The following is a 23,786-nucleotide window of genomic DNA, read 5'->3' on the forward strand; positions in this document are numbered from 1 at the left end:
TCTCCCATCTCTCACCCATGTTATGAACTAACTGTTAGAAATGAAATAACTACTCAGGAAAAAATAAGAGTATAACCCACAAACACGAAGAAGAAATTCCACAGTGCCATTAACCACTACAAAGAAAGCTTTAGCTCCCCATCGCTTCCCAGGCCCAAACCTGCTTGATCCACAAACACTCATTGACAGACTCCATTAGGTAGATTCACATGAGGAGAACATACACAAAAGGTAACTTCAGAATTTAAAACAAAATGAAGCAAAATCATGGCCATTTGAACATTTTTTTTAAATACAGAAAAAGCAGAATCAGGAGTTCTGGGAGGCAGAAAAGGGGCAGCAGTGACATTAACAACAGTTTCCACCCGTGAAAGGTCCCCACTGCACCAAACCTCCTAGCAGAGCAAGGCTCCTCAAACTATCAATCAAATGAACAGGATTCTAGATTTTTCTCTTTTTCTTCAAGGCCACTGACAAGAAATCTATGGTGTACTTTCCTTGACTAAGGGCTGGAGACTCAGAAATAACAGCTACCTGCCCAGCCAAACCCTTCTAGAAGGTTACTGAGCTTGGAGCTGTTTTAATTAGATAAGCCCTTCCTGAGGTTGGAAGCACCCATGAGAAAATTAATAGTGGCAATTTTGTCCTTTACACTTAATATGCTACCCATTGTCCCCCACTCCCTTACCCCTAGGATTACAAAGGACAGTCTAGGGGTAGACAGCATTGAGAGTCTCAATTCTGGGATGGGTAGGAGGGGAGGGAAAGCTGGGCCCAAGCTCTCTGTACAGCTTTTTTCCCCCCAATGTCATCTCCTTCCTCTCCCTACAGCCAGCCTAATGAACACCTGTTTCTCCATTCTCCAGCATCTGGCTTTCTGTCTGACTGTCTAGTGAAAAGGCACCTGACCGTGAATTTCAGCAAAGGGGAGCAGAACTCTCCATTCAGTGCATGCGGGAGTGACTTGGGAGAAGAGAGGTGTAGGATCTTATTTTCTGGAAAATGGGCAAAGGCTCTCTCCTATGTGTCTCCATGTACAAAGAGTCAGGTCTTGCAGAAGGAGATGCAGGTGAACAGCAAAATGGGGACTTCTTTAAAGGACCCCTGACCTTGTAAATAATGAGATGGGATTTACTGCCCTTTTCTATCCTAGCTCCCTGTTGTCCTTCCACAAGAAGGATATTTTTGATGTCCTGGTTCCCTGGAAAAGGGGCCCAAACATACCAGGCAGGGCAGGTTGCTCTGGACATTTACAGAGAGCCTTGTCCTTTCCCACCCCGGCACTGCACACAGGGGACAGTGCCCCCTCAATCCCTCTGAATGTGTGTGTGCATGTGGCATGCACACAACAGCACAAGCCTTTCAAGAACAGCTAGCTCTTGATGTACGCAGAAGTGTCAAAGGTCAAAGCCTGAGGAAAATTCAAGGACCTCAGTTCTGTGCCTGTCCAGCTGCATGAGTGTCAAAAGGCACTGCAGTCCAGGGTTGAGCTGGGAGCTCACCAAGTGCTCTAGTGCAGGAGTTAGGGGCAACACCGTCTACACCAAGGTTTTTCCACCCTGGTGCTACTGACATTTTGAACAGGATAGTTCTTTGTTGGGGGAGGTGGGGCTGTCCTGTGTGCTGTAGGATGTTTAGCAGCATCCCTGGTCTCTAGCCACTAGATGCCAGTAGCACACAGCCCCCACTACCAGGCATGACAATCAAAAATGTCTCCAGGGATTGCCAACGGCCTCTAGGGGACAAAACCACCTCCTTGAGAACCACTGTCTAGAGGGGAAGCAGCTGGCCTTCCACAGTGGAAGGAGCCTAAGGGGGTTCAACCAGGCCACAACTGGAAAGGCTCTGAGTACAGTGATGTGAGATAAGGAAGAGAGGGGCCTGAGACCCAGGGCAGAAAAGAAGGTCTTCCAGGAGGCAGGAAAGCAAGTAGTCCCGAAAAGCTGTAGCGGGAAAAGACTCCCTCAGAGTGCGTTGGCCTCCGCAGTGAGAAGAATTAGTCAGAAGTCGTAAGTCCATCCTTCTGGAACTTGCCAGGGAAGACCTAGTCTTCATCCAATTTTGGCTCAACGATGGCTTCCAAAGGCTGTGGGATTGTCTCTTTAATGAGCCTGGGTCACATCTCTGCTTTCTGAAGGTAAAGTCTAGTCTTTTCTCCCAGGATGTGGCAGGGCAGAGGGAGGAAAAGCCACTGCCATTGCCTGCTTCATGTTCTGCCTGTTCCTTGCCCAGTCTTGAAAAATTCCATATGAAATTTCATTCCAAAAATATTTCACAAAATTAAAAATTGTAAAAAGGCGAAGTATGCAGGCTCTACTGTATGGAAAAGAGAAAAAGAACAATGAGGATGAGAGAAAGAAGGCATAAAATGTGTGAAGAAGAGACGGGATGTGTGACCCAAGTGCTTTATAAAACAAAATATTAAAAGTTTGCATATTTTCTTACACACACACCAAAAAGGTCCATAACTAAATTAGTAAGAAGGGCCCACAGGAGGACCCCTTCATAAGTATTCTAGCACCACACCTTTCTTTTTCTTTTTTGTTTAAGAGAAGAAATAATAACAACTTTTTTAAAGCCTCCTCAAATAAGTCCAACACATTAAAAACTGTTTTTCATAATGATAAGAAGAAACTCCAGGCATCCTATCTCTTTGCCGTATATATTGCGGTTAAAAACAAAACATAAAACTTTCTTTTCAAAAGAAGGAAAAAGGTGTTTTTGGTATCCTTGAAGGTAGCACACATAGGAAGTGACGGTTCCCCCCAGCTCGGTCAGTAATGGAGGACTGGCAGAGGGCCAGAGTGCAGAGATTTCTTTCTCTAGGCCCAGGCCTGTGAAAAACGATGGCCAAGTGTTGGTTCTTAGCAGGACCCACAGGTGGTCTGCATTCCTGGTTAGCCCTCTGGAGTCTGGGAGCATCAGCATCTCCAAGAATTCATTTGTATTCAACAAAGATGGGAGGAGAATCCTAAAGGAGGCAGAAGCCAGAGAGGGTAGGGAGGGGGATGACAAATAGGAGAACATGTCTGATTTCGGGCTGCTCAGCACACCCCACCCTTCAGCATGTGGTTCTTACCGCTGTTACTTGTTGAACTGGAAAGAATAGACCCCATGGTCTGAGGGAGCATCCACCGTCACTTGATTTTGCTGGCCATTGCTCTCCTGCACCACAGCCAAGCAGGAGAGTCACCTTGTGCATCCTTTCCTCACCTCCCACTGAAACAGCCTTGCTAAAACCCACCCAGAGCTGAGTGCCCTCCCTGACCTACCCCCCACCCACACACCTGTGTGAATGCACACGCGCACATGTGCGCACACGCCACAGCATCACTTCCCCGATATTGAGAGCGGCCTATCCTCTTCCCAAGACATGCGAGTCAACACACACCAGCATCCCGGTAATAACTACTATCTGCCCAAACATGAGGAAGGGCCTCATTCAAGGACACAGACTAAATCTTTCCTTCCTAACGTCCTGCACATGCCCACCAGCCATCTGTGAACACAGAATCAGCATCACTGTGAGAGGAAGACCTTGAGTGGGGAAAACATGCCTCTGTTCCTTTTCCTATTCTCAGTCCAAAGAGATTGGAAGGCTCTTACCTCAACTGAAACACCGGAAGAAGGCACAGGGGTGTACTGGGGGACGTATGCTCCTTGCAGAGCTGCAGCCGTTGGCATGTACTGGCATGAAAAACAGCAGTGAGCTTACAGCAGTGGTTCTTGGCTATTTTTAAGGCACCTGGGGCGCTTTAAAAAACAGTGGTGCCTGTCTTCCATCCCCAGAGATCCTAATTTAATTGTGCTTTTTAAAAGCACTTCAGGTGGTCCTAAAGTACACTGGCTTAGAGAGACTTCTACCTACAGGCCTTCCTGTCCTCCTCTTTCCCGACTGTCTCCTGCTTTTCCTCAGTGCACTGCCAGGTCCACCTTTCAGCCCGCCTGTGCACATCAGAATGCAGCAGACCTACAAGAAACCTACTGAGCTCCATCCATTCTTCTTCTTACTATTTTGATAAGGATTTCGAGGAAATATGTGTGAACTCCTACATAAATATGTAGACAGAAACACTGTTTGTTTAGTTTCACGAAGAGGAATCAGTTAAAAGAAGTGGGCTGTGGAGCAGAATGGCTGTATTCCTGGCTCATGGATTACTGTCTTTTTGGTTTACCTCCCATTCTGAGTGGGCCTTCAACGATACTGAAGTGATTCCCATCTTCATTCATAAGTATTTACGGCTGAAGAATATTACAAAGGTATTCCTTGCTTGGTAGGAGTTTATAATCAGAAATATCCTGCTTTACCGTGCCTGTGCTGCTGAGGGAGAGGTGGCCCAATTGCTGGGTAAGAGGTCCCATCATGGAGGGAGGCTGGAGAGAAATGGGGTGATCCACCCCTGGTGTCAGAACTGAACCCTAGAGGGAGCAACAAAGGACAGGGTTAGCTGGTGAGCGTCCTGCGAGGCTGCCTGAAGCAGTGATTCATGGCTACCATGAGAGACATTTTAAAATCCCGGGAAATGACAGGTGAGCAGCAACCCAACTATACAACAAGAATAGGTATTCTGCCCATCAGTCTGGAGGGATCTTTGTCTAACAATAACAACCTCAGGGCCAGTCCCATGGCCAAGTGGTTAAGGTCGCACACTCCACTTCAGTGGCCCGGGTTTGCCAGTTCGGATCCTGGGCAGGGACCTATGTACTGCTTATTAGGTCATGCTGTGGTGGCATCCCACACAGCAGAACCAGAATGACTTACAACTAGAATGACTTGCAGCTAGGGTATATAAGCATGCACTGGGGCTTTGGGGAGAAAAAAAGAAAAAGAGGAAGATTGGCAACAGATGTCAGCTCAGGGCCAATCTTCCTCACCAAAAAATATACCTTAAAAAAATAATAATAACAAACTCAGAATTTAAGGTCATCTGCCTGGGTTACACAAAAGACTGAGCCAGAACTCACACCCACATCTCCTGTCATCAGATCCCATTGTTTTTCTTTACATCAAATTGCCCCTTTGGCTTTTGCCCACTTCTGAACACTCACTGAAGGCTGCATGAGGTATGACTGGTGGTGCATCCAAGGTGGGTTAGGTACTTGTAGAGGAGATGTCTGAGTTACTCTCTAATGCAAGCAAACACAAACAAAAATGTTAATTGTCTAGAAACTATGGGTTCGCCCAATGCTTTGATAATATTCAGCAAAACTCAGAAAAATTTGAAGTGCCCCCTCAGAAAATAGAAATATTAAGAATAAACTGTTTGAAAAATATTAGCAACTCTTATACCCCAACAAATAACCCAATTTAAAAATGGGCAAGGAATTTGAACAGACATTTCTCTACGAAGATATACAAATGGCCAATAAACACATGAAAGAGTCTCAACATCATTAGTCAGTAGGGAAACGCAAATCAAAAACACAACGAGATAGCACTTCATACCCACTAGGATGGCTATAATTAAAAGGACAGAGCAGGGGCCGGCCCCATAGCCGAGTGGTTAAGTTTGTGCGCTCTGCTTTGGTGGCCCAGGGTTTCGCCAGTTCGGATCCTGGGCACAGACATGGCACATGCCATGAAGGGAAGGACCCACAGCTAAAGATACACAACTATGTACCGGGGGGCTCTGGGAGAAAAAGGAAAAATAAAGTCTTAAAAAAAAAATGGACAGAGCAACAAGTGTTACACACTGTGGGTGGGGGTGTAAAATGGTACAGCAGTTCCTCAAAAAGTTAAACACAGAGTTAGTTCCTGTGTAACTCAACAATTCCACTTCTAGGTATATACCGAAGAGAAATGAAAACATGTCCACACAAAAACTGTACACAAATGTTCACGGCAGTATTATCCACCATAGCTAAAAGGTGGAAACAACTCAAATGGCCATCAACTGATAAATGGACAACAAAATGTGGTCTAGCCATACAAGGGAATATAATTCAATCATAAAAAAGAATAAAGTACCGATCCATGCTACAACATGAATAAACCCTGAAAACATGCTAAGCGAAAGAATCCAGACACAAAAGACATATATCGTATGCTTCCATTTATATGAAATCGTCCAGAATAGGCAAATCTATAGACATAGAAAGTGTATTAGTGGCTGCCAGGGGCTAAGGGTAAGGGAGAATGGGGAATGACTACTAATGGGTACAGAGTTTCTTTCTGAGGTGATGAAATGTTCTGGAATTAGACAATGGTAATAGTCGCATAACTGTCAATATACTAAAGACTACTGACTTGTACACTTTAGAAAAATGAGAATTTTATGGTATGTGAATTATATCTCAATTTTAAAATAAAAAAATTAGCAATGAGAAGCTAGAGAAATGAATCACAACAAGTAGGGTGTATTCCATGAATGTAAGGATTGTTCAAGATTATTAACCCTATAAACACAAGTCAAACTGAAGGAAAAAGCCATAGTGCAATATTAGCTGCTGAAAAAACAGCTGAGAAAATTCAGCAGCCATTTATTTAAAAAAAAATCACAAAGTAAAATAGAGACTAGAAAGAAACTACTTACATATATTAAAGGCTATTACCAAAAACTAGCCACTAACATTAACCTAAACAGAGAAATAGTAAAACCGCTGCAATTATAGTAACCTATCTTACAGTGGGGTCAAATACAACTAGATAAGAACACACTTGGCATAAAATTGGAAAGGATGAGAAAACTATTATTTTGCACTGATGGTATAACTGAATACCTAAAAAGGCTAAGAGACTCAAGTAAAAAAACACTAGTAGTACTAAGAGGATTTGGTGACTTAGCTGCATCCAAGAGAGATGAACACAAGTCAACAGCTTTCCATCCATATATTAAGAAGCATCTAGAAATGCTCATAAAAATTACAGAAACCTTGGAATATATTTAACAGGAAAAGTGTTAGACCTACATAAACAAAACTAAAATCTTATTGAAAGACATAAAGATTTGAAAACATGAAAAGAAATACCATACCTTGGGTGAAAAGACTTAGCACTTTTTAAAAAGTCAATTCTCTTTAATGTATAGATTTAACGTAATTCCTATTAAAATCCTTGCATATTTTTTAAAACTAGATTAAAACAAACTTTATACAGAAGAATACATGCCAAAAAATAGCAAAGAGAAGTATGAAAAAAAAGGAGAAAAGGGTTTTGTCTTATCAAATATTAGAACATATCATGTAAGTCACTGTGATCAAATCAATATATTATTGGAATAGGAACAGACCCAGTGATCATTGGAAGAGAATAAAGAATACAGAAATAAATCCCAGTATTTATTACACAACAAAGGCGGCATTTCAATTCAATGGGAAAATAATGGATTATTTAATAATTTGGTGCTAGAACAACTGGTTAACATTCTGAAAGAAAATACAATAGGACCTCTATCTTATGCCACATACAAAAATAAATTCCTCATGATTATACAATTAAATGTAAAATAATTAAGTAAATCTTGGAGACCATATGTACAATAAAGGGACTAGGAAGACCTTTTTAATTAAGAAAGTCAAAAGCTATGAGTGAGGGGCTGTCCCTGTGGCCGAGTGGTTAAGTTCGCGCGCTCCGCTGCAGGCGGCCCAGTGTTTCGTTGGTTCGAATCCTGGGCGCGGACATGGCACTGCTCATCAAACCACGCTGAGGCGGCGTCCCACATGCCACAACTAGAAGGACCCACAACAAAGAATATACAACTATGTACCGGGGGGCTTTGGGAGAAAAAAAGGAAAAAAATAAAATCTTTAAAAAAAGCTATGAGTGAAAAAGCAGATATATTTAGCCATATATAAATTTTAAACTTTTGTATGGCAAAAACTAGTGATTCCCAAAGCATGGTCCCTGGACCAGCAGTAGCAGCAGCAGCATCTGGGAACCTGTTAGAAATACAAATGCTTGCCTGCCATCCTAGATGTACTAAATCGGAAATTCTTGTGGTGGCGCCAGTAACCCAGGCTTAAAACCTCTCCAAGTGCATCTGACACACAGCTAGCCTGATGACCACAATGTCAATGGAAAAAATTAAATTTGGAACAAAACAGTTGTAACAAAGATAACATTCAGAGGATTAATACTTATAATATACAAATAGTTTTTTAAGTTGGGAAAAGAACAAATAACCAAACAGAACAATCAGCCAAGCATACAAAGTTCAAATCAAAATATGACAATCATAAAAAAAAATGCTTAAACTCAGCTGCAGTCAGGGAAGTACAAATTAAGGTAAGAATGCACTTTATATCCATCAAGATAGGAAAAATTGAAAAAGAGCAATGTCATCTATGGCTGGAGGGAGATGAGTACTCTCATACGTTGCTAGTGGAAACGTGAATTGACACAGCCTTTGTGGAAAGCAATCTGGCAACATCGATAAAACCGAAGGCCATATATTATTCAGCCTAGCAATCCCACTCCCTGCACTCCAGCCCCCAGAAATAAAAGCACTCATATGTAAGGACACAGGCACAAGATGTTTACTGGAGCATCATCTGTACCAGAAAAAACTGAAATCCAAGTGAATGCCCTTCACTGGAGAATAGTTGGAGAATTCTGATATATCTGCAGCATGAAATATAAGGCAACTATTAAAAAAAGAAATAATTAGAACCAAGGATCTCAACATTAGCTGCATCAGAATCACCTGAAGGGCTCATTAAACCTCAGGTTGCTGGACCAGTTTCTAACTCAGCAGACCTGGGATGCAGTCCAAGAATTTGTGTTCCTAAAATTTCCCAGATGATGCTGATACTGCTGGTCCAGGGACCACACTTGGAGAATCACCGGTTTAAGATACTTTTAAGTGAGAAGACTGAAGTGTAAAAAATATATTTAATATGGTCAAATTTTTGTTAAATAAACAATGACTTTCAAAACACCATACATATGTGTATATGCACACGAAGAAAAATACGGAAACTAGTAGGAAATTAACATGAGTTTACATGTTCAGTGGTGGACAGAGAGTAAGAGGGTGCTACTACCACAGTCTATATATATGTAATGTGGTAACATGTTATGCTTTTATGTAAAATTATTTGTGTGTAATACGTATAAAGGAAAAACCGAAAACAACAAGGAGTTTCCAACCTTGTATTCCTTTGCCTAAAACACTGATCCAATTACCGCCCTTTTTTGGGCATGAGCATACCTGATAGGAAGACACAGGAGATGGAAGATATGGCGAGAGCGCACTCTGAGCAAGCATCCTGTTGGAGGTGATGTTATAAGGAGCTGGGTAAAAGCTGGAGGAACAAACCTCATCAGTAAGGAGTCACAGGAAACCACAAGGTAAGAGCCCCCACTGACAGACATAGCCACTTCCTACTAACTACTGTTTAAAAATCAAGATGACATAGGGCTGGCCCCGTGGCCGAGTGGTTAAGTTCGCCCGCTCCGCTGCAGGCGGCCCAGTGTTTCGTTGGTTCGAATCCTGGGCGCGGACATGGCACTGCTCATCAAACCACGTTGAGGCAGCGTCCCACATACCACAACTAGAAGGACCCACAACGAAGAATATACAACTATGTACTGGGGGGCTTTGGAGAGAAAAAGGAAAAAATAAAAAAATCTTAAAAAAAAAAAAAAAGTCAAGATGACACATCAGAGTGCCTGGACACAGCCTGTTGTCATTTTCAGGTGGCCTGATTATATAAAATATGCTTACCCATTCTGAAGAGCTGTGGTGGGGTCATAGGTCAAGGCCATACCACCCTATAAAGAAACAACACAGTGTTCAAACTGTGAGCACTTGGATGAAAACAGGAGCAAGCTCAGAATGCCAAAGCTGGGGATGTATTTGGTTCAACTGACTAAAGTGAAGTCTGGACAAGTCCCACTACAGCTGTTCCAGAGTTTTTCTGTGTGTGCACGTTGCAAAATCCCACCCAAGACCCACAGTGAAGAGCACATTAAACAGTCAGCATCTCTCAGTTACATACGGAAGCTCTCAAGCCTGCCGCCTAAGTTCACAGAAGTCAGGCCATGGTAATCTCCACTTCACTGTAATGTCCTTCGTACTCCTGTCTCCTCAGAGGTCCCCTTACCATGTCTCCATTCCTTGGCCAGGCTCGTCCATTCTGCACAAATTTTCCTTGGTTCTGTCGTTTCTTTGGACCGCCATCAGCAAATTTGCAAAGCAAGGGATCAGATGGGGCTGCCAAGGAGAAAGCAGACAGGCAGCTGAGTCCCACCTCACTTAGCTCACTCACACTCATGCAAAACTCCTCCAGAATCTTCACTGGAAGTAACAACCTGTGGCCCTCTCAGCCTGATTCCCAGATGCCTCACCTGGTACTCCAGGGGGTGTCTTAATATATTTTCCATTAAAGTGGGTGATGATGGCTTCACACTTCTCTGTGGACTCCATCCTAAGGAGCACAAGAAGGGTTAGGCACTAGCTTCTCCAGGATCTGTGCTCTCCCGACATCAAAGAGAAAGCTCTAAGTTCCCAGCCCCACAAATGCTCCAAAAGTTGTGACTACAGAAACAGTTTCCTCCACACAAATTCAAGGTATCTTGAAGAGGTAACCCCAGCTTCTAATGCAGGTTCTCTTAACTGGCTCCTGCAGGGGTCCTGAAAGGAATAATGGAGGTCTTCACGCTATGAATATTCCAAAGAAGATACTGATGGATGGGCCTAGTATCGTGTCTGGTTCACAAATAAGAGCACAATAAATACGGGCTGTTACCAGTATTTTTTACTACAAAATTCCTAATGGAAATTGTTCCCTCACTCTAATAAAACTGCACAAGCTAAGAATTTGTTAATATTTATTTCTTGCTTCTGGTTATAATTACCAAGGTCGAATTAGCTACTGATAACGTCATTAAGATTTCATGCATCTGTAGGAGGACAGAGTAGTAAGACAGAGTTTATGGTCCATAGTGATAGAAAAAACAATGCTGGGAACTACTGAGTTAAAGTATCTTCTTGGGCAAAGAAGCCCAAGTAAGGAATCAGAAGATCTAGATTCCAGCGCCAGTTCACCACCCAAAGCTCGGTGAGTTAGGACATGCATAAAAACCTTTTGAACCCATCCTTATTTCACTTTAGAGATAATATTCATCTACCCTACTACACAGGGTTCTACAGATCAAATGAGATAATGTATTTAAATGTATTCTAAAAACTATAAAGGTCTATATAATACAAGGTACAGCATCTTCCCCTCTTTCCATATTTAAAGTAAGTCTTAGTTTATTTCCCATGCCAATAACCACTAAAAATATTAGCCATTCTTGTGAAAGCAGTCACTAAAAAAGGCCTCAAGGGCCGGCCCCATGGCCTAGCAGTTAAGTTCGACACGCTCCACTTTGGCGGCCTGGGCTCGGTTCCCAGGGGTAGACCACCACTCATTGGTAGCCATGCTATGGTGGCAAACCACAACCCACAGACAAAATAGAGGAAGAGTGGCATGGAAGTTAGCTTAGGGCGAAGCTCCCTTAGCAAAAAAAAAAAAAAAAAAAGGCCTCAAATGAAACCCTTTAGAGCAACCACGTTGGGTATCCTAGAGCAGTAGTCTTTTGTTGGGTTACTCCTGCTCCTTAGTCCTTCAAAAGGCTGAGCAAGCATGGAGACATTTAGAAGAATGGCGTTCAGAACCTCAACCTCCTCATAAACTCTTTCCTAAAACTGACCTGCCTGAAGGAGACGTCACGATCACTAAGGATCCAGGCTAAAGTCCTCTCTCACAACGACTCCTCTCAATTTACTTTGCACACATCCCAAAACTCAACATGAGGCACTGATGGCTGAGTTACAAATCTTTTTATAAGTCAAATGTTACCAATTCTTCCTTCCACCAAAGCTGGAGGACTCAGCGAATTGTCAATTAACACATAAAAAAATCAGTTTTGATAATAGATCGCCCTGGTTCTTGGCATGTAATTCAGAAGGAATTCAAAGAATTCCTATTTTAACAAAACTCCATTCCCATTTACTTACTTATGTAAACAAGGTTTCTCAGCATGAAAACAAAAAGTAGCAGTCGAACTGATATTAAACCCCACCTTGTCATAGCTGTAAACATATTCACTGATGGCTACATGACCTAATTAGAAAAGTCTAAACTAAATAAAACTTATCAATTTCATAGAAGCATTTCCAATAAAATTTACTTTATATAAAATAATTTTGTATCAACATTTTAATGTATTTATGCTGTTTGACGCAACAGTGAACTAATAGTTATAAAGATAATTTTCTTATGGGTTAACACATATAGCCCTTCTGGCCACAGGAAAAAAAAGTACAAATTTTTGTTGCAGAGAAGTATGACAGAATGATCCACAAAAAGACTTTCAACTATAAAAATTTTTTTTTTTAAGATTTTAATTTTTTCCTTTTTCTCCCCAAAGCCACCCGGTACGTAGTTGTATATTTTTTAGTTGTGGGTCCTTCTAGTTGTGGCATGTGGGACGCCGCCTCAGCGTGGCTTGATGAGCGGTGCCATGTCCGCACCCAGGATGAGGACCGGCGAAACCCTGGGCCACCAAAGCTGAGCATGCGAACTTAACCACTTGGCCACAGGCTGGCCCTCAGCTATAAAAATATTTACACTAGAATACAATACTGTAGGGAAATGGAATGGAAATACAAGATCAAAAAGAAAAATAGGAACACTGTAAGAATGATATGAGTTATGACTACTAAAAAATAAATGCCCTGTGTATTTTTTAAAATGGATAATTTTGGGTATTAAATTGCTATGACATCTATGCTCTAGATCTCATCTGGATGTATTTAAAAATGATATGAGAGTTTCATTTAAAGTGTCAATATTTATAATTTGCTGGAAATTACACTTTGCAAGAATCTAAATGTATGAAATACATGAAGAAAATCTGTACACATTAATGTAGAAACAGGCAAGAGATTTCAGTTTTTCAAGTCTTCAAAGCCACAGTTCCCAAACTGGTCTCTGAGGCGCCTGGGCCACTGCAGCGAGCTCAGGGAGGAAACACAGCAGCACCTGCTGGATACTGTGTGGGCTACCAACTCTAAACAGTTCACCATTTCAACATGAGATCACCCTACAATCCTGATAACGTGTTCTTGCAAAGCTGGTTTTTCAACAGTGGCTATGACAAAAGCAAGTACCATAATTATGAAAACCAATGTATGACAGAAAATGAGGGTCTAAGTGTCCAATGTGCGTCCCCGGTTTGAGAGTTGCACATTGTGCAGCAGGTGCACATCCCATTAGTCAGTACAGTGATTTAAGAATGAAATAAAAGTATTTTCTCTTTCAATACATTTTTTCAAATAGCTACAAAATTGTTAGGATACAAACATGTTCTGTGTTGTTTAGGCCATTTCATAATTTAATAAATTGAACTAGTGAGTATTTCTTTTGTATGTATAGGCAAAAAAACTATTGAGACAGCTAAGGTGCCATGAACTGAAAAGGTTGGGAACCTCTGCTCTAAGAGAGTATGGGACTGAAAAAAGTTTGATGACCACAAGCCTAGGAACTCCCCCTTGGTTATACTTGGGATTGCCAGCAGGTGGTGCCACCAAGAAAGAGTTGGCTCGGGAAGAGGGCCCATTACTTGTTCCCAAGGGCTGAGATGCTCCAGAGTAAGGGAGTGCTCCTGGCCCGGACAAGACATTATACAACAAAAAGGGACCTTCAGATCACTTAGTCCAGTAGCTTTCAAAATTTTTAAAAACAACAGGATCTCTTTTCAAACGAAATCTTAAAATAAATAAAAGCAGAACTATTTCTTAGGCAGACTAGGGGAGGCTGAAGCCCTACAACGATGACACCTAAGCGCAGAAGAGGGCACCTGGAGAACCCAGCCCTCCAGGGGACACCTGAATAAAACCCCTCATCCAAGCCACCCTCCACTTGAGAGTGAGCCGAGGCTCCCGAAGGAAGGACTGACATCACGGGGGCAGGTAGTGGCACAGTTGGTTCTAGAATCCAAGTCTCTCGAAAGATCTGAAAAGGTAGACCAAATCTTCCTCTTCGTCCTACTGATCTTGACGCCAGAAGGATGAGGGCTGTGCCCCACCACCCACGCCTGTGAGACCTGGGCAAATCCCCTCATACCGGAGATTGTGCTTTCCTTATCTATAAAATGGAGAACTAATACTTATTTCATGGGGTTGCTATAAAGACTAAGTGAAATAACAGGATGAGAAACCACTCGGTAAACTAGAAGAAGATACGGAATTATTTTCTTCTGGTTGGGTCTGGATCAAAGGGACAAAGCTAGAGCAGCAGGAAGCAGTGGGGAAAGGATAAAGAACTGGCGGGAAATGGGTTTGTGAGTATTATGACCTATCATTAAATGAAATTTTTATTTACTGTCAAGTACTTTTGGCCAACGGTTTGGTCCTCTGGGAGAGGGGGCACAGATTTTTTGGTAACCTAAGTGACACTCTTTATTAACCTCATCATTTCCCATTCTTGGCATCTCTCACCTTGCAAAGCCAACCCCTCTGCTGGTCCCACTGGTGTCTCGAAGGATTCGAGTGGAGATAACCTGGCCAAAGGGCTTTAGCATCCCCTCCAGTTCTTGCTCATCCATTGACAGTGGGAGGTTTGATATGTATAAATTTGTGGGGTCCTGCTCCTGTTGCTATGGAAATAAAAGTGAGAAGATAAAGCTCACATCTCTTATTCCTCTCCCACCCTCAGCCCTTATCCACAAAATGACATCTTAGAACAGAGACAGTACGAAGGGTCCCACATAAACAAAGGAACCTTAACAACTATTTTGTAACACCTAGAGTCCCACTACCATGGATTGTATATCCAGGCAAAAAAAAAAGCGTATATAATATTTCTAGGACTGTCCAAGCCCCTAATACAAGTCACTGATGAAGTTTTGGCTGTCTCTTTAAGAACTAGGCAGAGCAGCACTCCCCCTCCACCCGCCAACAGCCTGTCCCAGGCTGGATTCTCTTGGACCGCCTTGCTCCTGGCTGGATTGTTTTGAGTAATCCCCCCTCCCCCCTCTTCCGGCCACAGCAGACTCCTCTGAGTAGGAATGCTGTTCACTCTCCAGTGGAGGGAAAGCAGGAAGAGGGGACAAGGGGAAAGGGAAGGCAATGTGCTGGGGGCTGCACTAAGGGCCAGATGTATAGCTCACTGGGTCACCATGGAGCCCTGAAAACTCCAGTCTCACAGGAACCCTACACTCCACTGTCAGAGGACTTTTCTCCAGAAAGAAGAGGTGGAAGAGCCCTTCCAGTGGGCAGAACGTGTAAAATGACAGTAACTTCCCATAGCTGTGTTTTTGTTTTTTTTTTTTTTTTTGAGGAAGATTAGCCCTGAGCTAACATCTGCTGCCAATCCTCCTCTTTTTTTGCTTAGGAAGACTGGCCCTGAGCCAATATCCGTGCCCATCTTCCTCTGCTTTATATGTGGGACGCCTGCCACAGCATGGCTTAACAAGTGGTACATTGGTCCGCACCTGGGATCCAAACCAGCGAACCCCAGGCCACCGAAGTGGAATGTGAGAACCTAACCACTGCACCACTGGGCCAGCCCCTCCATAGCTGTATTTTTAAGAACTTAAGCAGTCACTCTGTCCTAGACAGTGGGTCACCAGCAACCTCAGTCCCTCTTCTGCCTTTCCCTTCAGGGTTTCCTTTTTCTTTAACCATTACAGAAGAGGGTAGCTGGCAAGCCTGCCCCATTGGCTCCACATAGCGTATTCACAACGACTTCAGAGAGGCAAAGGGGCAATCCCACCCAAGCAAAGAGGGGAGAGAAGAGCCTCTAGTTCTCTAGCAGTCCAGATGAAAACAAAGCTGGAGACAGATCTGAGAAGGAGGGACAGCCTCCTTCCTTACTGTGGCCTCCCTTTCCCCAACACCCCACACATAGGGAACAGTTTTGGGAGGTGGAGAGCATTGTTCTGAAATTCTGAGTTGCACAACTGGCTTCATCAGAGAATGTTGCAAAACTACCCCAAGCTGTCTGGTAGGGAAGTGGGGCCAGAGTGGAGATGAGGAAACAGCAGGAGGAAGGGAAGAGGCCTTTTGACCCTCTCGCCTGCTTATAACACTTGATGAGAGGAACAGAGCCGACAGAGCTACCTGCCACAGATCTGAACACCATCTTCCTCTAGCAGCCAAGAGTGCTCAGTGGGACCCTAGCCAGGACTGTGTTTGGCCAGATATAGTCAAAAAGCACTGCAGACAGGTCTTCCATCAACTGCGTGCTTCTTCAACCCTCTGGAGCCTCGGAACTGAACCTTTGGTGGTGACCACACCTCTCAGAGAAACAGACACGGGGCAGTACCCTTACCTTTGCCATCTGTGCCTGCACACCGTTGGCTTTCAGTGCTGTCACAGCCTTCTGGGCTGCTGAAGGACTGTCAAAGTCCACAAAGCCATAGCCTGGAACGGGGAAACAGCATCACTGGGAGGTAGGGGGGCATCAGGGATGTAGGAGACCCAGGCTTTTTAGGAGACAGAGGAAGCGTTATGATCCATGTAACAGAAGTGGGAGGGAGAAAGAGCAATTAAGACGTTTCAGGTAGCTATCCCTGTGCTCTTGAACCCTGGGAGATTGGGCCTGCTTTACAGCTGAGAATGCCAAGGGCAATGAGGTCCTTGTGGTGTCCTTGCCCTTCTCCCTCCCCTTAAGAAATCTGATGTTTTGGGAACTAGGCTCTTTTAACAATCCACAGTCCCCCTTCACTTCTGAAAAAACCCCCTTCTCTTTCCGAGCCACACCCTGGAAATGCTAGGCATGTAGGGAAAACAGTCTCTCCACTGCAGATAACCAGCCACCTGCCAGAAGAAGCCTCTCCCCACCCCAGCCGACAGCCCTTTCCCTCCTTCCACTCTTCCATCCCCACCTACAACTGCTCAAAACCCCAACAAAGACTCATCCTCACAAAATATGTCTACCAAGTCACCCCCCGAACACACCAAAAGGTATTTACGATGCTTTGCTAGAAATAATCTCACCTACCCATATCCACCATTCAATCCAGGGAAACAAGAGGTCCAAAGTAAGCCCAGGGGACTCAAAGGCACTCTGTGCCAGCTTCTAACCTTGGGTCCCCAAAAGAGCACTTTCAGCTCTAGCTATCTGGTCACCCAAAAATCTAAATATCTCAGTCTTTTAAGCCTGAAGACCTTAGAGAGACTCCTCCCTGACACTGGGTACTAGGGACTCTCGGCAGTAAAGGGCAGAGCCAAGCGATGGCCTCATTCACAGCTGCTCCACCTCCAAGGACAGGTGTTCTCTCACCTTTGCACTTGTTTGTGGTCTTGTCTAGTATGGCCTTAGTGGAGACAATCTTGCCATATCTAAGGGAGAAGAAAATGCAAAGTGATAATCTGGGGGAAGGTATTTAGAACAGCACAGAGATTGAGACAGCTGGATGAATCCATGCCCTTTCTGTACTCCCACTAAGACAACTGTCCCTACTCAAACTTTAATGAAAACACAGAAGAAATGATTTTAAAATGTCACACTCATCATATATATTTATTACCTAAAGGTGCCTACAAGAAATAAGGTAACTGTGGGCCTTACAATACCAACACATTTCACTCTTCTTTCCCAACTAAGACTCAGATACCAGCTGGAAAGAGACAACTGTCTTTTTGGGAAAGAAGCCTGGCGATGTCCTCATAGCAGAGCGTGTAAGGGCAGAGCTCTGGCTGGAATTCTTTGAGGACTAAAAATAATCCTTGATATTACTTATCTTCCTTGGGACAAACACCATTCCTCTTATGAAAATCTATAGACATCTCTCTTTTCTGACACCCCATTCCCTACCTCTCTACTGGCCCCCTCATTGAAGCCAAATTGCTTTTGTTCAAATCCTGGTTCTGCCACTCTATAGCTATGTGTGATCTTGGACAAGTCATTTAACCTTTCCGTGCCCATCTTACCATCTGTAAAATAAAGATAGAATTGCTGGGAATATGAAATGAGTTCATGACTATAAAGCACTAACGTCTACCACATGGTAAACACGTGAAAACTCTCAACTGCTATTATTATTATTATGTTCAAAGGACCTCAACTTTAAACTGCTGCGACTGGCCCGCCCTCCTGCTTTACTGTATTCTAAGACTTGTATTTCTCATCGTCAAGATTTGGGAGTGTGTTAGGGAGGGGAGTGGGCATAAGACCAGGTGCAACAGCAGTGCTGTGAAAACTATCCAAAACTTAAGGATAAGGCAAAATGAGGACTGCATACCCTTTTGATGCCATTCTGGAACATTGTCTCAAAGGCTCATGCAAGGTATATTTCGTTATCGGGGGATGTTTCTTTGTTGATTTACTGTTTACTACAGATTAGTGCCCTGACTTTGTGAAGATACATACTAACTTGTAAATTTTCATCCAGTAGAAATGCAAATAATTTCTGTCCAACAGAAAAGATAACCCCAAAGGTTGCTGTTTTATTGTCCTGCAGGATGCGAACCAGCTTTGTGCGTAACCTAGCAATCTTATCCCAACATTCTTTCTTTGGGACCTATAAATACTCAGTCCCTCACATACTCTTTGAATGCATTTTACCATCCTGCTGGTTCTCTCATTAACGAGTAAAAGAAATCTTCGGCATGTGTTCACCTATATTTGTATGAGAGTCACCTTCTTCAACTTTTTGAAAATTATGCTTTGGCAGCAGAGTTGTGTGGATTTCCTCCAAGTGCAGCAGGCGAGCATCACAGGTCAGGGATTAGACCAGAAGTATTCCACTAGAAAGAAGTCTCTACGTCCCACTCCGGGAGGGTGAAGACATTAAGAGACAGAACAGAAATCACTAACAGAGTCAGAAGTGCAAGATTTAACTGGAAATAGTTGGCAGGGACTCAATTTGAGACCAATATCCTGAACAAGCACTTTTTCCTACCTCTCCTCTCATCCCTAAAGAACATATGATGACTGAGGCATTTGTTTCACTCCTTGGCGGCCTCTCACTGATTTTTTTCTTCTGTGACCCACCGGATTAGACAGAATAAGCCAAGCAACACCCTGGAGGCTGGGAAAAGAACATACTAAAATGGGGGTGAGGTTGGATGTGGCGATCCTAGCCTTTCGGGGCTAAAGACTTGGATTCTTTCCCAAATTTAGGTAAGGAAAGGGATGCAAGGGACCGCAGGCCAGAGGACACACATGCTGCTATCCCTATCAAGGCCCCAGGGTGGAGCCTGCTGTGGTCTGAGCAGCCTGAGACTTTGAGCTCAGAATTTCCACTGCAGCTGGCAACAGCTGGGTCGCTCCTGCTCCTTCCTCCTCGGAAGAAGGAGCCCCTCCAAGAGAACCAGGAGTTCCAGTCCCAGACGGCACGCCTCTCCTTCCTGCCCACCAGGCTTAGGATCCAGCAACGCTTACTTCCCCTACAACCCAGAGAGACAACTGGGACAAAGGCAGGAAGTCCTTCTATGCATGGGAAACACCCCTCCTAGAAAGGTTTAACTCCCAGCTCACAGCACCCACCAGTGTTCCACCCACCTGTTCTCCTCAGCCTCCGTTTCGTCATGACTCATGCAGCACCTATTCTCCTCTGGGCTCCTTAGGTCCATCCTACATGCTGACCCTGACTATTCTCATCCCTTCAGACACAGCAGAAGGTAGGGCAACTGTTGGGAAGGGCAAAATGTAAAGTCTAAAAGTATAGTGAAGTAAAACTGAGTTTCTTCTCTGTTTTGCGCAGTGAGAAGATTTTTTGTAGCACATTATAATTAGTACAAGAAACAGAGGGTGCAAAAATCAAGGAGCTAGACTGATAAATACTCTTTTCCCTTATAAATCAACCTTTCTGCCAATTCCCATTCCCCCCAAAAATTACTAGTCCTAGACTAAGTCCCCTAAACTCCATGTAAATACCTTTCTAGCAAGGGAAGTTGAAGCAAAGGAACCAGTTTTGTACACACCTAGCCTTCGAAGATCAAGTTTGTACAGCCTTGTTCTAGCCAAAATCCATGATGTGCGTGGACCAAACCACGGCCTCAGAAGAGCAAGGGCTTTGTGGGGCCCTTCCGATGCCGCCATACAACTGCATGTTGGGGCAAACTGTTCTGCCTCTCCAGGACTTGAAACAGCTGGGACTTACACACACTGTTGTGGGAGTTTGAATTAGTTTAACCACTTCAGAAAATTGTTTAGTAGTATCTACAAAAGCTGAACAAATATATATCCTATGACTCAGCAACTTTACTCCTAGGTATATACACTCAACATAAATGTGTACACACATACACCAAGCCACATCCAAGTTCACAGCAGCACTCTATGTAATAGTCACAAACTGGAAACAACCCACATGTCCAACAACAGGTGAACAGGCAAATAAATTGTGGTATCTTCCTGTGATGGAATTCTAAAGAGCAATAAGAATGAACGAAGTTTTGCTGTATACATACAACAATGTGGACGAATCTCACCAACGACATTGAGCAAAAGAAGCCAGACATAAAAGTGTATGTGCTACATGATTATATTTATATGAAGTTCAAACAAGCCAATCAATTACTCAGAAGCCAAACAGAAGATACCTTTGTGGGGAAGAGGGAGACAGTAACTGAGAGGTGGGCTTCTGAAAAGTTGGTAATGTTCTATTTCTTAATGTGGTTACAACGGTGCGTTCGCCTTGTGAAAATTCACTGTTGTATGTACACTTAGGATTTGTGTACTTTTCTATATGCTTGTCATACTTCAATAAAAAATTTTAAAAGATGGTAAGTTTACACAGCCTAAGGTTCCTATTTCTATCTCATTCTACCATTCACTTTCCCAAACTCACTTTTCCTCCTTCCATTAATGTCCCCATCCCACCCCCAGACTTCTTGCTCTAATCATTCCTCCAAATATATTCTTTGAAACACATATTTTTCTGCCAAATGGAATTGAGCTGGCATCTCTTTTTTCCCCCAGAATTCCTAACGGGGCTAATTCCACGGTAGTTATCTCTACCTCATGACTCGAATCTACTCTGAAGAACCCCACAGGTCTTTAGGGGGTAGATGCAGAGTGACAGCCTCTTTCTCCACCTTCTTTATCCACTAATTCGAGGGCTCCTCTGGTTCACCGGGAATATCTCTAGCAGCAGAAACTCTCTTAAGAGTATAATTCAATTGGCTAGTCCCACTTCCAGCTCTCACTGCCTTCTAATCAATATCTTTAGAGAAATTGTGCATTGCTATTCCAAGCGTAAGGATAGGAATCTTTCCACTAAGACCATCAGTTCTGGGTACATGCCGGAAACAAAGTCATATACTAAGCTTCAAAGACCAGTCCTAACCTGGCTTTCCCCAGAGAAAGACATAAAGGTTTTAGATAACAGTAACAGGCAGAATGTCTTTAAGAGGGGGTGCTGAGAAACCTTGTGATTATGGGGTAGAAGCAAAATAATATTGCATTTCAGGATAAAAGTATCTGGCAAGAAGCCAGTATCACCAAATTTGTACTGTCCCTGGAAGCCTACCCACATGCACCCCAACTTACGACTGACACAACTTGACGAGGTCCTGGTCAGTAGTGCCTGGCTGCAACCCCCGGATGTACAGGTTGGTTTTGCTCAGCTGGTCACTTCCATTGCTCCCACTGCTGCTGTTAGGGGTACTGCTGCTTGGACTCGGTGGTGCCATCTGCTGAGACAATGACACATATGGCTGTAGGGAGACATGAGGAACAGAAAGTCAGAAGGATTATATTATATAGATGCTGGAGAGTGAGGAAGACCCTGGCCTCTTGGAAAGAATGATTCCACACTTTAACAGTAATAAACTCAATAGGATAGTTAAGGAAAAAACCCTAAAGGAAAGAGTAAGAAAATATCTAACTGTTCTACCTATTTTTCAAGAATAATAAGAGGCCAAAGAAAGCTTGTTAACAGTTTCGAAAAAAGGTACTTTGTTATAGTGGAATGCTTTTATTTTCTTTTCAGGGGGTGATTCGCCCTAAGCTAACATCTGTCGTCAGTCTTCCTCCCACGGCCCCCCCCCCCCCCCCCCCCCCTCCCGCCAAAGCTTCAGTACAAAGTTGTGTATAGTTGTAAGTTCTTCTGGCTCTTCTGTGTGAGCTGCCACCTCAGCACGGCACTGACAGATGAGTGGTGTGGTTCTGTACTGGGGAACCGAATCCAGTTTGCTGAAGCAGAGCGTGCTGAACTTTAACCGCTGGGCCATCAGGGCTGGCTCTATAGCGGAAGGTTTTTATCATACAAATGCTGGAGAACATGATTAATGTATGCCTCTTAAGTAAACAGTGCACTGAGACAAGATTAATAAAATCTAGGTTCCATTCAAAAATAATGAAGAGGAAATAATAAAAATGTATCAAATCATGAAGGTATAAGTAAGCTGAACATAGATTATTCACAAAACTGTAGAATATGGGAACTGCAAAATACCTGCAGGAGCTTGAAGATTATCGTAAACTTAGAGAAATAAAATGAAATACTAATTACCACGTCAAGTTGAAAAAACGAAATTTGTTACCATTCGGATAGGGGTTTAGTCAGAAGTTATTTGCAAGTTTTTAAAAGTTTAAATGAATGAATGATACATTATGGTCAAGAAAATCCAGGATTTGCAGTGAAACATCTCTCTTCTTTCACTACTGATACCAGGACAGGTAACCAGACTCCACTATATTTTTTAGGTACTCCTGTTAGAGACAAAACACCAGGTTGGCTGGAACAAGGATCCGTTCCTTCATGGCATGTTTTATATCCTTAAGCTCTAATCAGGCTTTCGGTGTTTACATTTATATCTGGTTCATAATATTCTACATTTGCATAATCATCTATAATATAGGATACTTTATTAAATCACACTCATATTCCAGTTCACCCTTGGCTTAAAGCACTTTATAGTATAAATCTATTTGGAATTACTTCTCTCTAAAATGCTAGTTCATCTCCAGGTTTTTTTCTCTCTTTCTCTCTTTTTGGTGGTGGCGGTGATGGATTGAAGTAGAAACAGAAGAGAAAAAGAGAAACATCAAAGTGAGGAAATCTTGCCCCAAACATTTTTTTCCTTTTTCTCCCCAAAGCCCCCCAGTACGTAGTTGTATATTCTTCGTTGTGGGTCCTTCTAGTTGTGGCATGTGGGACACTGCCTCAGTATGGCTTGATGAGCAGTGCCACATCCACGCCCAGGATTTGAACCAACGAAACACTGGGCTGCCTGCAGCAGAGCGGTCACGGGGCCAGCCCCACCCCCAAAGAATCTTAATGGGAAATGTGCCTCTTCTATTTTATGCCTCTGACCTTTAGCAAACTTCAAAACAAAAATCTTTGTTCCAGCTAAACTCTGTTGAAGCTGGCATCTTCTCTACCTTTATCAGTCAGTATACGCCACACAAATGTGCACCTACTTGCACATATGCAGTTTATTCCTTAGCTCTGTACTGCAGTAATGAAGAAAAAGAAACCCAATACCACATCCTGGATGCCCAAAGACTCCTGACCTATTGTAGCTCTTAACACATCCTTTATATTTCCCATCCCTGTCCTTGCCTTTTTGCAAGCACTTACACTAGGATTTCCCATATAGAACAATCTATGTGCCGGAGGAAGATGTATTATTCCTCTGTGGTGATGGTGACAGACATATGATGTAGTCAACAAAGGCAGGCAATGCATGTGGCATGTGCGTGTTTTAAGCAACTTTTAGACAACAAGACAAAAATAGGGCAAATAAACCTCAAAGTCATATATCCAGTGCTAGAAATGGTAGTATTTACTTAAGAATGATGTTCAAATCTCTGTTGAATTACTAAATCTGCAATAATAATCAAATACTAGTGAGTCTAGGCCCCTCCATTGTCACTATTATCGTAAGTGCCCCGCCTGA

The 23,786-nt window shown here is 43.2% G+C and overlaps 1 protein-coding gene across 11 annotated transcripts in view; it reads right to left on the minus strand.

Annotated features, from left to right (window-relative positions):
* Positions 1–270: 270 nt before the first annotated feature.
* Positions 271–23,786, minus strand: part of RBMS2 (RNA binding motif single stranded interacting protein 2) — an 80,060-nt gene continuing 56,544 nt past the window's right edge. For 6 of the 11 annotated variants that reach the window (XM_046660820.1, XM_046660884.1, XM_046660867.1 and 3 more), the window contains 13 exons: positions 21,433–21,599; positions 17,218–17,276; positions 16,264–16,355; positions 14,430–14,587; positions 10,289–10,368; positions 10,045–10,154; positions 9,666–9,712; positions 9,150–9,243; positions 5,050–5,127; positions 4,309–4,419; positions 3,607–3,687; positions 3,080–3,165; positions 271–2,316 (listed from right to left, as the gene is read on the minus strand). In XM_046660820.1, the coding sequence (XP_046516776.1) occupies positions 3,085–3,165; positions 3,607–3,687; positions 4,309–4,419; positions 5,050–5,127; positions 9,150–9,243; positions 9,666–9,712; positions 10,045–10,154; positions 10,289–10,368; positions 14,430–14,587; positions 16,264–16,355; positions 17,218–17,276; positions 21,433–21,599 (1,158 nt within the window). In that variant the 3' untranslated portion in view covers positions 271–2,316; positions 3,080–3,084. Of the gene's footprint in view, positions 2,317–2,648; positions 2,972–3,079; positions 3,166–3,606; positions 3,688–4,308; positions 4,420–5,049; positions 5,128–9,149; positions 9,244–9,665; positions 9,713–10,044; positions 10,155–10,288; positions 10,369–14,429; positions 14,588–16,263; positions 16,356–17,217; positions 17,277–21,432; positions 21,600–23,786 lie in introns of those variants that run through there. The other 5 variants (XM_046660837.1, XM_046660828.1, XM_046660806.1 and 2 more) reach the window with 4 other exon arrangements.

Source organism: Equus quagga, chromosome 1, assembly GCF_021613505.1.
Source record: "Equus quagga isolate Etosha38 chromosome 1, UCLA_HA_Equagga_1.0, whole genome shotgun sequence".
Classification (NCBI taxonomy): Eukaryota; Metazoa; Chordata; class Mammalia; order Perissodactyla; family Equidae; genus Equus; species Equus quagga.